Source organism: Camellia sinensis, chromosome 8 (genome assembly GCF_055761805.1).
Source record: "Camellia sinensis isolate YWXY chromosome 8, ASM5576180v1, whole genome shotgun sequence".
Lineage (NCBI taxonomy): Eukaryota > Viridiplantae > Streptophyta > Magnoliopsida > Ericales > Theaceae > Camellia > Camellia sinensis.
The window spans coordinates 27399476-27411997 of record NC_138968.1 but is presented as its reverse complement, the minus strand read 5'-3'; the positions used below and the strand labels follow the sequence as shown (position 1 = coordinate 27411997).

Below are 12522 nucleotides of genomic sequence, written 5' to 3'. Positions count from 1 at the left end.
CTGAGTCTTAAGGTCGGTCAAAAATGGGGTGTCTACACTATCCTATTTAAGTCACATCATCTTATTTAAGTCACATCACCTCTCTAACACATCACTTCAAACCCAACTCATATTTCATAAAAAGTCAAAAACTGCATTTATTTAGATCATCCCAAACCACCCATAAATTTATGTATATAATATTTAAAAAGTGCATTTACTACAGGAAAAGTTACCTATTAGCGTTTCTTTTATGGCGTTTATGAAAAACACACGGCACCGTTTGGGTCAATTTGTTGATACGGTTCAATACTTCATCCCTTTCAAAACGTCTCTCACTCTCACGTTATATTTGGATTGAGTGATTTGGAGAGAAAAAAAAAAGAAATAGAAAGATATGTATTTCTCTTACTTATTTGGATAACTTAAGTAGAGAGAAACGGAGAGAAACTCATTTCTTTTATAACTCTCATTTTCAATCTTTCCAAATGTGGAGAGATTGGGAAAGAAAATAAATCAATATTTTCATAATATCAATTTTATTCATGTAAAAATAAAAGAAATAAAATGATTAAAAATATAAAAAGGTTATTTTGGTAATATAGTATAAAATAATTTCTTTTCTTTTCTCTTATGAAATCTAACCAAACAAGAAGGAAAAAAATCATAATCATTTATTTTCTTTTATTTCTTATTTATCCAAACATAAAGGAGAAAAATCACAATAATTTCATTTCATTTCTTTTCTTTTAGGGTAAATTACATTGACACCCCCTGAGGTTTATGTTTATTACAATTCCCCCCTTATCTATTGAAAATTACATCTCCCTCTCTGAGGTTTAAAGTTTCATTACAAATTGCTCCATCAATTAGTTGACTGTTAAGTCAACTAACAGATTTTGCTAATGTCAGCAATTTAATTTTTTTAAGTACCAATTTTGCCCTCACTAGGTAAATTACATTGACACCCCTAACATTTTAGAAATTATAATCCTCTCTCCAAGGTTTAAAGTAGCATTATCAATTGCCTCCTCGGTTAGTATTGGTTGAAAAAAAAATTGTTAGTCAAAATTTTAAATTTTTGTTTAAAAACCAATGTATTTTTTTCTCAAATTTATAAACTAAGACAACAATTTATAAACCAAAAAAATTATCACACAAGTTTTTATGACATTTTTTAAAATTTTTGTAAATATAAATTGAAAACTGAAAACAAAATGGTTACTAAATATGCCTTAAATGGTAAAAATGTCGTAAAATTAACAAATAATTAAATAAGTTACCAACATAAGAAATGACTTATCAAAAGATTCTTAGGCTATGTATGGTTTGATTTTTAAATTAAAAATTAATTTGGTTAAGAAATAAAAAATAAAAAAATAATTATCGTTTTTATATAACTTTTATCTTTCGAGCGGTTAGAAATAATTTTTTTCAAATTAAATATATTTCTTCATATTTATTTTTATTAAATTAGTTTTTTTTTTTAAATGTCAGGAGGGGATCCGTATTAAATTGAAACCCCAAGAGGTGTCAATGTAATTTACCCTTTAAAGTATATGTGAAGGTTAAGGGTAAATATGTCATTTTAATTTAAAAGTTAATACCGTCAAATAATTACACTGACAAGGGAGTCAGTGTAATTTTCCAAATATGAGGGAGAAACTATAATGAACATAAACTTCAAGGGTGTTAGTGTAATTTACCATTTCTTTTATAATATTAAACTTTTTCTTTTCCCTCATAATTCCCAAACATAGTGTCAACTCTCTCTCTCTCTCGCTCAGAACCCCATTCGATTTGAAGCTCAGAAACCCTCAATCTCACTGATTTGAAGCTCTCGCTCTCGCTCGATTTCAAACAAACTCACTCGATTTCAAACACTCTCGATCGATTTCAGAACTTGTTGCAGATTTTGTAGGTCACCAGATTTGCGCTTATCTTTCGATTTTGGTTCTCCTCTCTTTCGATTTTGTGAGTTTCGATTTTGGTCCTTTGGTCAATCCAGATTTTGAAGCTCGTTTAGGCCCTTCCCTTTTTTTTTGAAGATCTGTAAGTTTGTTGCTGCTCTGTTTTGTTGCAGACCTCGCTCAATCGGTCGCTTCTTTTTGTTGCAGAACTCAGATCTGTAAGTTTTTATTATATATGCATTTGTTTTGTATGAACTCAGATCTCGGATTTTTCAAATCTATTATATATATATATATATATATATGTTCTCATTGTTTTGAGTTCATTGTTTTGGGATGTATCTCATCTCTCTCTCTCACGCACACACATCAAGCTGCTAAATGTTTCTTTCTAATCTACTCAATCCTCTTTAAATTTGTTTTCGTTTACATTTCTTCTGATAATTACCCCGATTATAAGTTTAGGTTGTGCTGCTGCTTTATTTTTATCTGGATTCATAATTGCTATCTTCCATTAATGCTTAATCGTGCCCTAGAATTATATGAACGTTATTAGATTGTTATTTATTTGTTATATGAATTTTGTGGGTTCTCTATATTCTTGTTGTTCAAGTTATTTATATTTATATTTTTTATTTTTCTGTGATTTTGTTTTAATACTAATGATAAAGAAACATTTCAATGTAGAATTTGGCAATTTTGGATGGACAAAATGTTATTGTTTGATTGTAGTTAAGCACAGAGTGTTTTGTTTTTGGCTCCTTGCATATAACTTGGGCACTTGCTCATAAGGTACTTTGTGGAAAATAAGGGAGTGTATTTAAATGCCTTAATGGTTTCTTTCAACCTGAAATTCTGGAAGAAGATATAAGAAATCTTGCAATCTCATGAAATTTAGCTCAACTTGAATTGTCTTTGTAATTGTTATAGCTTATACTAATCTAGAAGGACAAAATATTGATACCGATCATTTGAGTTGAGTTGGAGTTCCAGATTTCAGTAGTTGTTACTTTTGGGTTGGCTTGTGTTTGTATGTGAATCTAAATTGTTCAAAATGCAAGGTTAGCTGAAACCTTCTTCTTTGCAGTTTGACTTGTATTTGGCGAATAAATGTAACATAAAACTGATGTGAGACGGTAGAATGTATTTCAGAGATTAGAGGATTACTTAGTAATCATTACTAGTAAGTTAGTAACAGTTTGAAATAATGCAGAAAAAATAGTCAAAGGTTGTTCTCCACATTTGTCTTGCCTGCTGTGTACAATAACCATGTATAAATTTCTTTATAGCTCACATAGAACCACCATTGTAAAAATCTCTTATGTAGAAAAGAATTGACAGGGGTGGCTCCCGGGAGTTTCCAGTAGAGTAATTTAGTTTTTGTCACGACCCAAACCCGCCCTTATGGGTTTAGCACCATAACTGGCCAGTAATCCGTTATTACCGAATGCCTGCTTAACAGTAATAACAGTAATACAGAGTACAGGGGCTGGCGGAAGCCAAAATAGTAATAAAAGATGTCCAATGAGCTGTGACAGTCCGTATGCAAAAAGACTTTTCATACATATTCACATTCAGAACCAAACCAGTATATACATACATATACAATCATCCAGGACAGGGACCTAATCCCTATTAGAACGGTACAGTACAGGTACAGTTAGTCTATACAAAAATAGAGACGGAAAAGATGAATCTAAAACACCCCAAAAAGCCCTAGCTTGAAGGACTTGGAACCTCTCAGTGAGACACAGTGGTTGGCTTGACAAAAAGGGAGTTAAACCCAACGCTCCTAGCTCTGATCCGGTGCCTGGACACCTATATATATATATATATATAAACAGTGAGCTAAAGCACAATGAATAACAGTTGTGTAAAGAGGTTAAGAATGAATGTCCTTTCAGTCATTAAACAGTCATATTAGTTATTTAGAAATCATAGCAGTTATATGTGGTACATCCAATAGCAAACAGTACAGTAGGTCTTAACAGACCGAACAGTCAGTTGATGGCCATCATATCAGTAAACAGTAATGATTCCAAACATGGGAACCGACAGAGATCTCTGTGACAGTAGTAGTATAGTACAGTAACAGTAAATGCTATGGAAGCATTCATTCAGTAAGAAATATCATTTTAGAAAATAGTGCAGTTGATCATTCAGAAAGTATTCATGATTGAATATATCTTTACAACATTGTTACTCACAGAGTTCTAAGCTATAGATAGGCTAGTGAGCGTCCTCAAATGCCAACCCTACACAGTTACAGGATGAACACATACTAAGTTGCACATTTGGGAAATAATAACTTAGTCCCTATCTTGACTTGGTGTGGTTCTATAGCATTATCCTCATTAAGATGCCTTAAACTAGGCCTAGAAATGCCTAGGATAGAATGAGGATGCAAAGATGCACTTTAAAACACTTTTTAGAATTTTCAGAAAATAGGGGTCTCACTCGAGCGTGGCTTTCTACGCTCGAGCAGACAAAGGAGCTCCGCTCGAGCGTGACTTTTTTCGCTCGAGCGGACTGCAAAAGTACTGGATGTATGAAATTAACGCTCGACGGGCGCTCGACCCCCGCTCGAGCTGGATACACGCATTTCATGCTCGAGCGTTACTTTTCTCGCTCGAGGGAACTGCATGAACTCAGAGTGTACGCTCGAGCGTAAAAGTCCTCGCTCTAGCGTGGATCCAAAATCTGGAATTTCCAGATTTGTCTCCAAGCATGAAACTCAACATTTAAAGCATCAAATTCGATCCTTTTGGGCTAATTTTCTGGAAAACACTTTAGAATTCATAATATGACATGTTTCAAAGATCAATTTGCAAAATCAAAGCCCAAAGGTAGTTCAATTGAACCCATTTCCAAACAAAACTTCAAGAACATGATGTACATGCAACATGCATGAATTTAATCAACTTCAAAGCTTCTAATACAAGAACAAATGAGTCAATTCTTCTAAAAACATGCTGAATTCATGGACCAAAGCTAGAATACGGACATGCATGTGAGGATTCTATGAAAACAACCTCAAAACTCAACAATGTATACATGCATGCATGGTTTAAGCTTCAATTCAACATTTTGAACCAATTCTAGACTCTAATCACCAAACTTCCATGAAACATGCAAGATACGACTTAAATACAAGTTCAAGAAGATGATTCTCCTACCTTAGGTCTTCAATTTCAAGTCTAGAAGCTTAATTATGCAATCTATTCTTTAATTCTTCTACTTTTCCAAGCAATTCTTGATGAAACCAAAGCTCTCCTAACTCTCTCTCTCTCTAGTCGGTTTGGTCTCTCAGAGATGAACAAAAGCAATGACAACACATGTAAATCAAGACTAAACATTTGGTCTAGCAAAGTCCACTTAATGGCATTTTGGTAAATAAGTCAACTAATGTAATTTAACATTATTTAATCCAATTTAATCATACCAAATCAAATTTCAGCTAAATTTACCATAAAATCACATTAATTCTAATTAACACAAAACACTATTGAGTTCCGGATTCGGCCGCCGATAAGGCCTTCAATTTACAGTTCGAAACTTAAAACATGAACAGATAAATCAATGACGAACAGATAAATCAATGACAAACAGATAGAAATGCATTTAACATAACACATTCATACAATCAGTTTAGGATTTCATCCTAATCAGTTACTTATCATGCTCAGTCACAGTTTAGCAGTAATCAGTGGTGAGGATTGTCACAGTTTCGGTCGCATTCAGATTGATTTCATGATTGTATGCTTTGCATTTGAGTTGGGTCTAGGTTTTAATTCAACTTCGTGGGTATATGCAGCAGTTGTAAGCTATGAAGCACGGACACGGACACGCAAAAACGTAAATTTTCAAAAAATAGGGGACACGACACGCTGAGGACACGTTCAATATATATAATTAATTTTATTTATTATATGTTATAAAATTATTTAAAAAATCATTAAAATGTAACAAAATATACAAAATAACACTATTAAAATTAATAAAATAACACTATTAACCACCCGTAGCATTGTTTCAGAATTAAAAATTGGTTCCTATAATAAAATTAATAAACATACATTATTAAAAATATATACTCAAGTAATAGAAAAAAATAAATAAAATCAAAGTATAAAAGAAAAAAGAAAATAAAATCAGAATAAAAGAAAAAAATTAAAGAAAAGAAAAAATTAAATTAAAATCAGAATAAAAGAAAAAAAAAAGAAAAAAATCAAAATAAAAGGAGGGGGTGAGAGAGAGAAGACAGAGGCGAGAGAGATCAACTGAGGAAAGAAGACAGGCTGAGAGAGAGAGAGAGAGAGAGAGAAAGAGAGAGAGCGACTGAGCGACTGAGGGAGATCGAAGATCGAAGAAGAAGAGGTGTACCTTAACGACGAAGGGCGAGAGACGACTGACGATCGACGAGAGACGACCAACGAGGAGCGACGATCGACGAGAAGAGAAGACGAACGACGAACAACGAACAACGAAGTCAGGTCCTCTCTTTCTCACCCTTTCTCTGCTATTTCTCTTCTATTCGAACTACATTCGAAGTAGATTAGGGCAAAATTTGATATGTTTTTCCTTATTTACAAATCAACCCCAAAAAAATTTAGTAAATTGTGAAATTACCCCCGTTCGTGTCCGAATGTGTCTATAACGTGTCCTGAACGTGTTCGGATGTAAAAAAATTAAAAAAAAAAAGGGGACACTCTCTACTGCGTGTTGGACACGTGTCTGACACTAGTACGGAGCCCTCGGAGAGGTGTCCGTGTTTCATAGGTTGTAAGATGGAGGATTTGTTATATTATGTGTTTTAATGCATTTTTGTTCTTCAATTAGCAAGGCCAGGGCTGGCCAGGTGCCTGTATTTTATTTTCAAGAAATAATAATAGGTTTCTTCATCTTGATTTAGTGAATATGTGGGGCTAAATTGTATATGAAACATTTGTAGTGCATGTATACATGAAAAGGAAACCTATGTGTGATGTTTAGGCAAGCTTGCTAATTTGTGTTTAAGTTTGGTTGTCCAAGGCATATACACCTGATCTGATATGTTTTTAGGCCAAAACAATCTCATTGATCTCTATCATGCCAAAATGTAGAAAAAATATGTGCACATTAATCAAGTAGTCTGCTGCTCAGATTGAGATGAAACGATTATTGAATCCAGCTGATGAAATGTCATGGTAACTTATTTTGATACCTTGAAAGTTGAAAAAGCTATAGTCGGTTTTGTGACTAGTTTTGGACATAAGATGATTAACTGGTGATTGCGGGGACATGATTTGGATTAATTGGTGATTGCAGGGACATAATTTGGATTTAGGTTTTCGAATGATTAGTTGATTAATTGGTGATTGCGGGGACATGATTTATATTTAGGTTTTTGAATTGATAGTGATATGCCTGTATAGTTCACTACTTGCCTTGTAAAAACAAATACTGTAGGAGTTTTGTATCAATTATGCATATTTCATCTCTAGCCTTGGCATTTTTCATATTGGTTCTTTCTTAATATATGTGATGGAGTTGATTTTTTTACTTGTACTAAGGGACATAAATTGATTTTTTTAGTGCACACCTAGTCATCTTTGATGAAGCTTTATATCATAATCTATCAAGAGTATTGTAGAAACTTTTAGTTTCTTCTTTAATATGCTTTATGCTAGAAATGCTTCTAGTATGCTTGATAGTTCTGATTCAGATTGAACCACCGGGATGCAAAAATATGACAGTTGTTAATTTAGCAAGTAATTATCCATGCATGCATAAATAGCCGTAGACCCGTCCAAGAATCTTCATTAGAGATACCTAGTCATCTTTGATGAAGCTCTTCTTGGATTGTCCAGTTTGGACAGTTCAGGAGCATAAGTTTGTGTTGTAATTAGTAATTTTACTGCTTAAATGTAGTCCATCTCGTAGAGATTTCGTGTAGTAGCTCCTCATATTCTCTGGGTGCATACTAGACAAGGTGCAACAGTACACCCAGTCTATGTCGTGTACTTGGAGAACCGTGGGGAGATGTTGTCAAAATTTTGTTAGAGATAGATAGAGCGGTATAAGCTACTTTTTACAATAGAGATTGTGTATTCCTGAATGAGAAAGTAGGATGAACCAACCTATTAGAGAAGAGTTAGAGGTGAATGGTGTCATGTCGCATGCATTATAAGGTACTTAATTGAGATTAAGAATAATTGAAATGAAATGATAATTTTGAACTTTGTTGATTTGGCAGTGACACTTGTAGTGTAAGACGAAGTCAGATGGATAAAAGTTGGATAAATCAGCATAGGTTGCACCCAAAATATATAGAAGGGGTTAAGGAATTTGTGACACTTGCATGCCAAAATAATCCTCTATCAAATGAAGTTACATGCCCATGCAAACGGTGTCGGAATGTCAACTAGTAAAGAAAGACCTTTTGGGGGATATTTAATGGTCAATGGGTTTCTTCCAGCTATACCAGATAGGAAATTGTAAATCAATGGAACAGTGGAAAAATAATTGTATGATAAATTAAATTTTTTCTTGTACAATTTTGACACATAAGAACTTGTACTATTACACTACCATAAAAATATAAGAATAAAGCTTTTTACCCATTAGGATATGCTATGATATTATTATTTCAAAACTATGAATCCCACCCATTATACAAACTACAAGACCCATTAATATACTAATTGATGTACCAATTAGTACATATAACACCACTTATACAGAAAACGGCATATTAGTCATCATCTCTCTATTACATTAAATTATTATTATAATTTCCCGAGCAGCAATCTCCTCTTTTCCTCTTCTATATAAATATGCCAAACTAGTTAATGAAAAACAAATACAGGCCACAGAGCAAAGTTCTACAAGGGGGAAAAAAAACAAAGATTAGAATTGAAGACATGGGATTGCTTTTCAACTCTGCTTTCTCTGTAGGATTGCTCTTCTTAACTAGTTTCATCATCTATCTCTTCGATAGATTTTGGGTGAAGCCTCAGAGGCTTCGATCAAAGCTTCGTAGCCAAGGTCTGAGAGGTCCTTCACCTTCATTTCTTCTTGGTAACATTCCTGATTTTATCAAATTCCAACCCAAAGACATCAAATCTCTTACTGAAGATGGTGAAGCCACACATGATTGGGCTCGATTCACCTTCCCATTATACGACCATTGGACTAACCAGTATGGTATGTATTAACCAATTGCAAAACCCATTTGCTACTACACTTGTTCATGTAATTTCCAATCACAAATGTTGATTTGGAGTGGATTTTGACAGGTCAAAGATACAACTTTGCTTTGGGAACATATCAAGTGGTTTACATTACTGATCCACATTTGGTCAAGGAAATAAGCCTCTCCACATCACTCAAGTTGGGAATGCCTTTTTTCCTACAAAAGAATTCAGAAACCTTGCTTGGTAAGGGCATACTTACCTCAGATGGAGAGTTCTGGGCTCACCAAAGAAAAACCATAACTCTTGAGTTCTATGTCGATAAAGTTAAGGTACTAATACAATACTCACCATAGCTGTTACAATTTGAATTTGCAAACTATTTACTCTATAGAGAAATTGATCAAATTAAAAAAATCTAAAATCCCCCCAAGATATTGATTTGTGATTATGTTTCATTTTTAAATAGTGAATATCAATTCCAATCAAATAATCAACAACAAATCGGCACAACAATTTAACGTGGAAAATATCATAATTGGAAAACCTTCAATTGTGATAAAAAAATCATGGGTTAAAACCATAAAACAATCCACTAAGAAGACAAAAAGGAATTACACACGAGTAGTTTCAATTACATAGCGAATTCACACCTGAATTGAACCAAACCTCGATGTGTCTCTTCCACCACTATCTTCACTTCGGAATTGTCTTACCCAAACACTGAATCCACAACGCCGATATCAAATCCACGACAATGAACCACTCCGGAATCTACCAAAGCTTCAAGCCTAGTTCTCTAGAATCCACTGAAGAACACCTCTCTTTTGTGAATAAAATAGTAAAAATAAACCCCTTGATGAAGTTAATATGAAGCTCGTAGATACATCGATCACTCTCAAATCATCAAGGAAACACTTATAAAACACCCTCCAATATAAAACATTTTTGTTTTTCTTCCTCTCTAAGAATTTGGACGGGTTCAACCTTAAAAACAACAAACGGTGCACTTTATAGAAAATAGAGTCGCGACGACCGCTCGAGCGCACACTTCACCGCTTGAGTGGTGTGAATAAAGGCGGTGCAAAATGTATAGGCCAACTGCTCGAGCGGTAAAACTTGTTTTCTAGAAGTTCAGTTTGTAGGCAAAGATATTAGATATATCACATCACCGCTCGAGCGGTGCCCCTTGACCCCGCTTGGGTGCTGGCACCTGGACCTCTACGAGTTGACCAGATAGCTCGATTCCCGTACGTATTCAGCGAAGTGGCAAACAAAAGCACAATTAGGGTTGGATTCGCATCTAAATACTCACAGCCTTACTGAAATAAAAGAGCGAATAAAATTACAACTGAAAAGAGTTTTGTCAAACAAAATTGCCAATTACAAAAACTTGACAAAATGGAAAAAATATGATGCAGAATTTGGTGCACATAATGTTAGACTCTGCAAACAAACTAATCAATACATGGGAGATTGAAATAGAAAAACAAAGTGAGACAGCAAATATAAAGGTTGATGAGGATCTACAGAGCTTTGCTTCTATTGTCATCTCTGAAACATTGTTTGGACAAAGCAATTGCAAAGTGATTAATGAATTGCAATCAAGGTTCAAGCGTCTAGAAAGGGCCATGAAAACTCCAATCCTAGTTGGCGGCATTCCTGGCTTATGGTAGGTGTTTGAAGTTCTTTTTATTGTGTGTCATTTTGGATTTGTGGAGTAATTATTTTTACGTATTTCTGCATTTGTTTTTCTTTAGATTATTTTTACAAATGGTTGTTATTTAGGTACATTCCAACCAAGAGCAATTTAGAGAAATGGAGATTAAAGAAAGAGATACATTCACAGATTATGAGTATTGTGAATGAGCAGTCATCTAATGTAGATGTGCTACAAACGGTCATCAATGGAGCTAAGATGAGTGCTCTTGGACCAGCTGCAGTAGAACAACTCATAGTCGACAACTGTAAGAATATTTATCTAGCAGGGCTTGAAAGCACAGTAAACACTACAGCCTGGACCTTGATGTTGCTTGCAATGCATCCAGAATGGCAAGATCGTGCCCGTGCGGAGGTTGCTGAAGTTTGTGGTGAAAGCTTGCCTAATGCCACTATGCTTGGCAAAATGAAAGTGGTAAGTATGAGTCTACAAGTTTTTGCATTAGAAATTAGTGGATGAGTTTTTTCCCGTGCACAATCTGTTCATTAGCAAGATTTGTGAAAATTAATTGTGTTTTTCTTTAATTTGAATTGTAGTTGACATCAGTGATTCAAGAAGCATTAAGACTCTACCCTCCAGTACCCTTTATAGCAAGAGAAACCCTAGAAGATATGAAGTTCGGAGACCTTGAAATTCCAAAAGGCGTTGGCATTTGGGTTGCTGTGATGTCACTTCACCATGATCCTGAACTCTGGGGTCTTGACCCAAGCAAATTTAACCCAGATAGGTTTGCTAACGGCATAGGAAGTGCTTGCAAAATCCCGCAAGTATATATTCCTTTTGGTAATGGTCCCCATATCTGTGCTGGACAATTATTTGCAATGCTGGAGATAAAAGCCCTCCTAACTATCATTCTCCAAATTTTCCTTTTCCCTTGATGCAAATTATGTCCACTCTCCAGTGATAGAGAATATTATACGACCAGGACATGGAATGAACCTTCTAATATTGAAATTGACTAAGTGAATCTTTGAGGAGTACTAAAGAACCATATCTAATGCCAAATTAAAGAATTGGGTGATTATATGGTTTCATGTATACACACTAGTTGTCGGGCACACACAATGCATGAACAAGTTGAGTTATGTAATAAAGTAAAAGAATGACTTTTAGTTTTTCCATTTATTGTAAAATTGTAATAAGTTTCAAAAAAATATGTATCAATGAAGTGTCTGTGGAAAGAATTGTTTTCTTTCATCATCTGTGTAGGTTGCTTCATGTTTTCGAGGTCTACCTCAAGTATTTGTCTTAAGCTGTGTTGTAATATTTAGTTTTTATTTTTATTTTTTTCCATTTAAATTCTGTGACTGTCAAAACAAAATGTTTAATGTTAAATTTTGAATGTCTAATACAATCTTTTGTGTAGTACAGATTTAAATTAATAAACGTAGCATGCACAATATCATATTTGAACAATGTATATTCAGCCTCACTAGTTTCATTTTGGATAAATTACACTTTGTTTCTTTCTGTGTAGTCATTTTTGCACTTTGACTCTTGATTTTTTTTTTTTTTCCCCTTTAAGTTTTAAGTTTTTTTTTTTCAATTTACTTTTAAAGTTAATTTATTTCACAATCAGACAAAAAAAATGTCACAATAGTTGTCAGCACTCCCCTTGAGGTTTGATTAAAATACAGATTCCTTCATGAGGTTTGGAAAATTATAAATTGCCTCATGAGGTTTATATTTGCATAACAAATGAGGGTACAAATTCAATTGTTATGTAAATATAAACCTCACG

At 34.1% G+C, this 12522-nt stretch overlaps 1 protein-coding gene across 2 annotated transcripts; it reads left to right on the top strand.

Moving 5' to 3' along the window:
• Positions 1–1745: 1745 nt before the first annotated feature.
• Positions 1746–12047, top strand: LOC114270716 (cytochrome P450 714C2-like). 2 transcript variants are annotated; one of them, XM_082882372.1, is made up of 5 exons: positions 1746–2107; positions 8737–9393; positions 10483–10733; positions 10850–11195; positions 11318–12047. In XM_082882372.1, exons 2-5 carry the CDS (start codon positions 9268–9270, stop codon positions 11657–11659), a joined length of 1065 nt encoding a protein of 354 aa, XP_082738498.1. In that variant the 5' UTR covers positions 1746–2107; positions 8737–9267; the 3' UTR covers positions 11660–12047. The 2 variants fall into 2 exon arrangements, with proteins under 2 accessions (XP_082738498.1, XP_082738497.1); XM_082882371.1 differs by lacking the exon at positions 1746–2107 and having other exon boundaries at positions 6031–9393.
• The last annotated feature ends 475 nt before the right edge of the window (positions 12048–12522 follow it).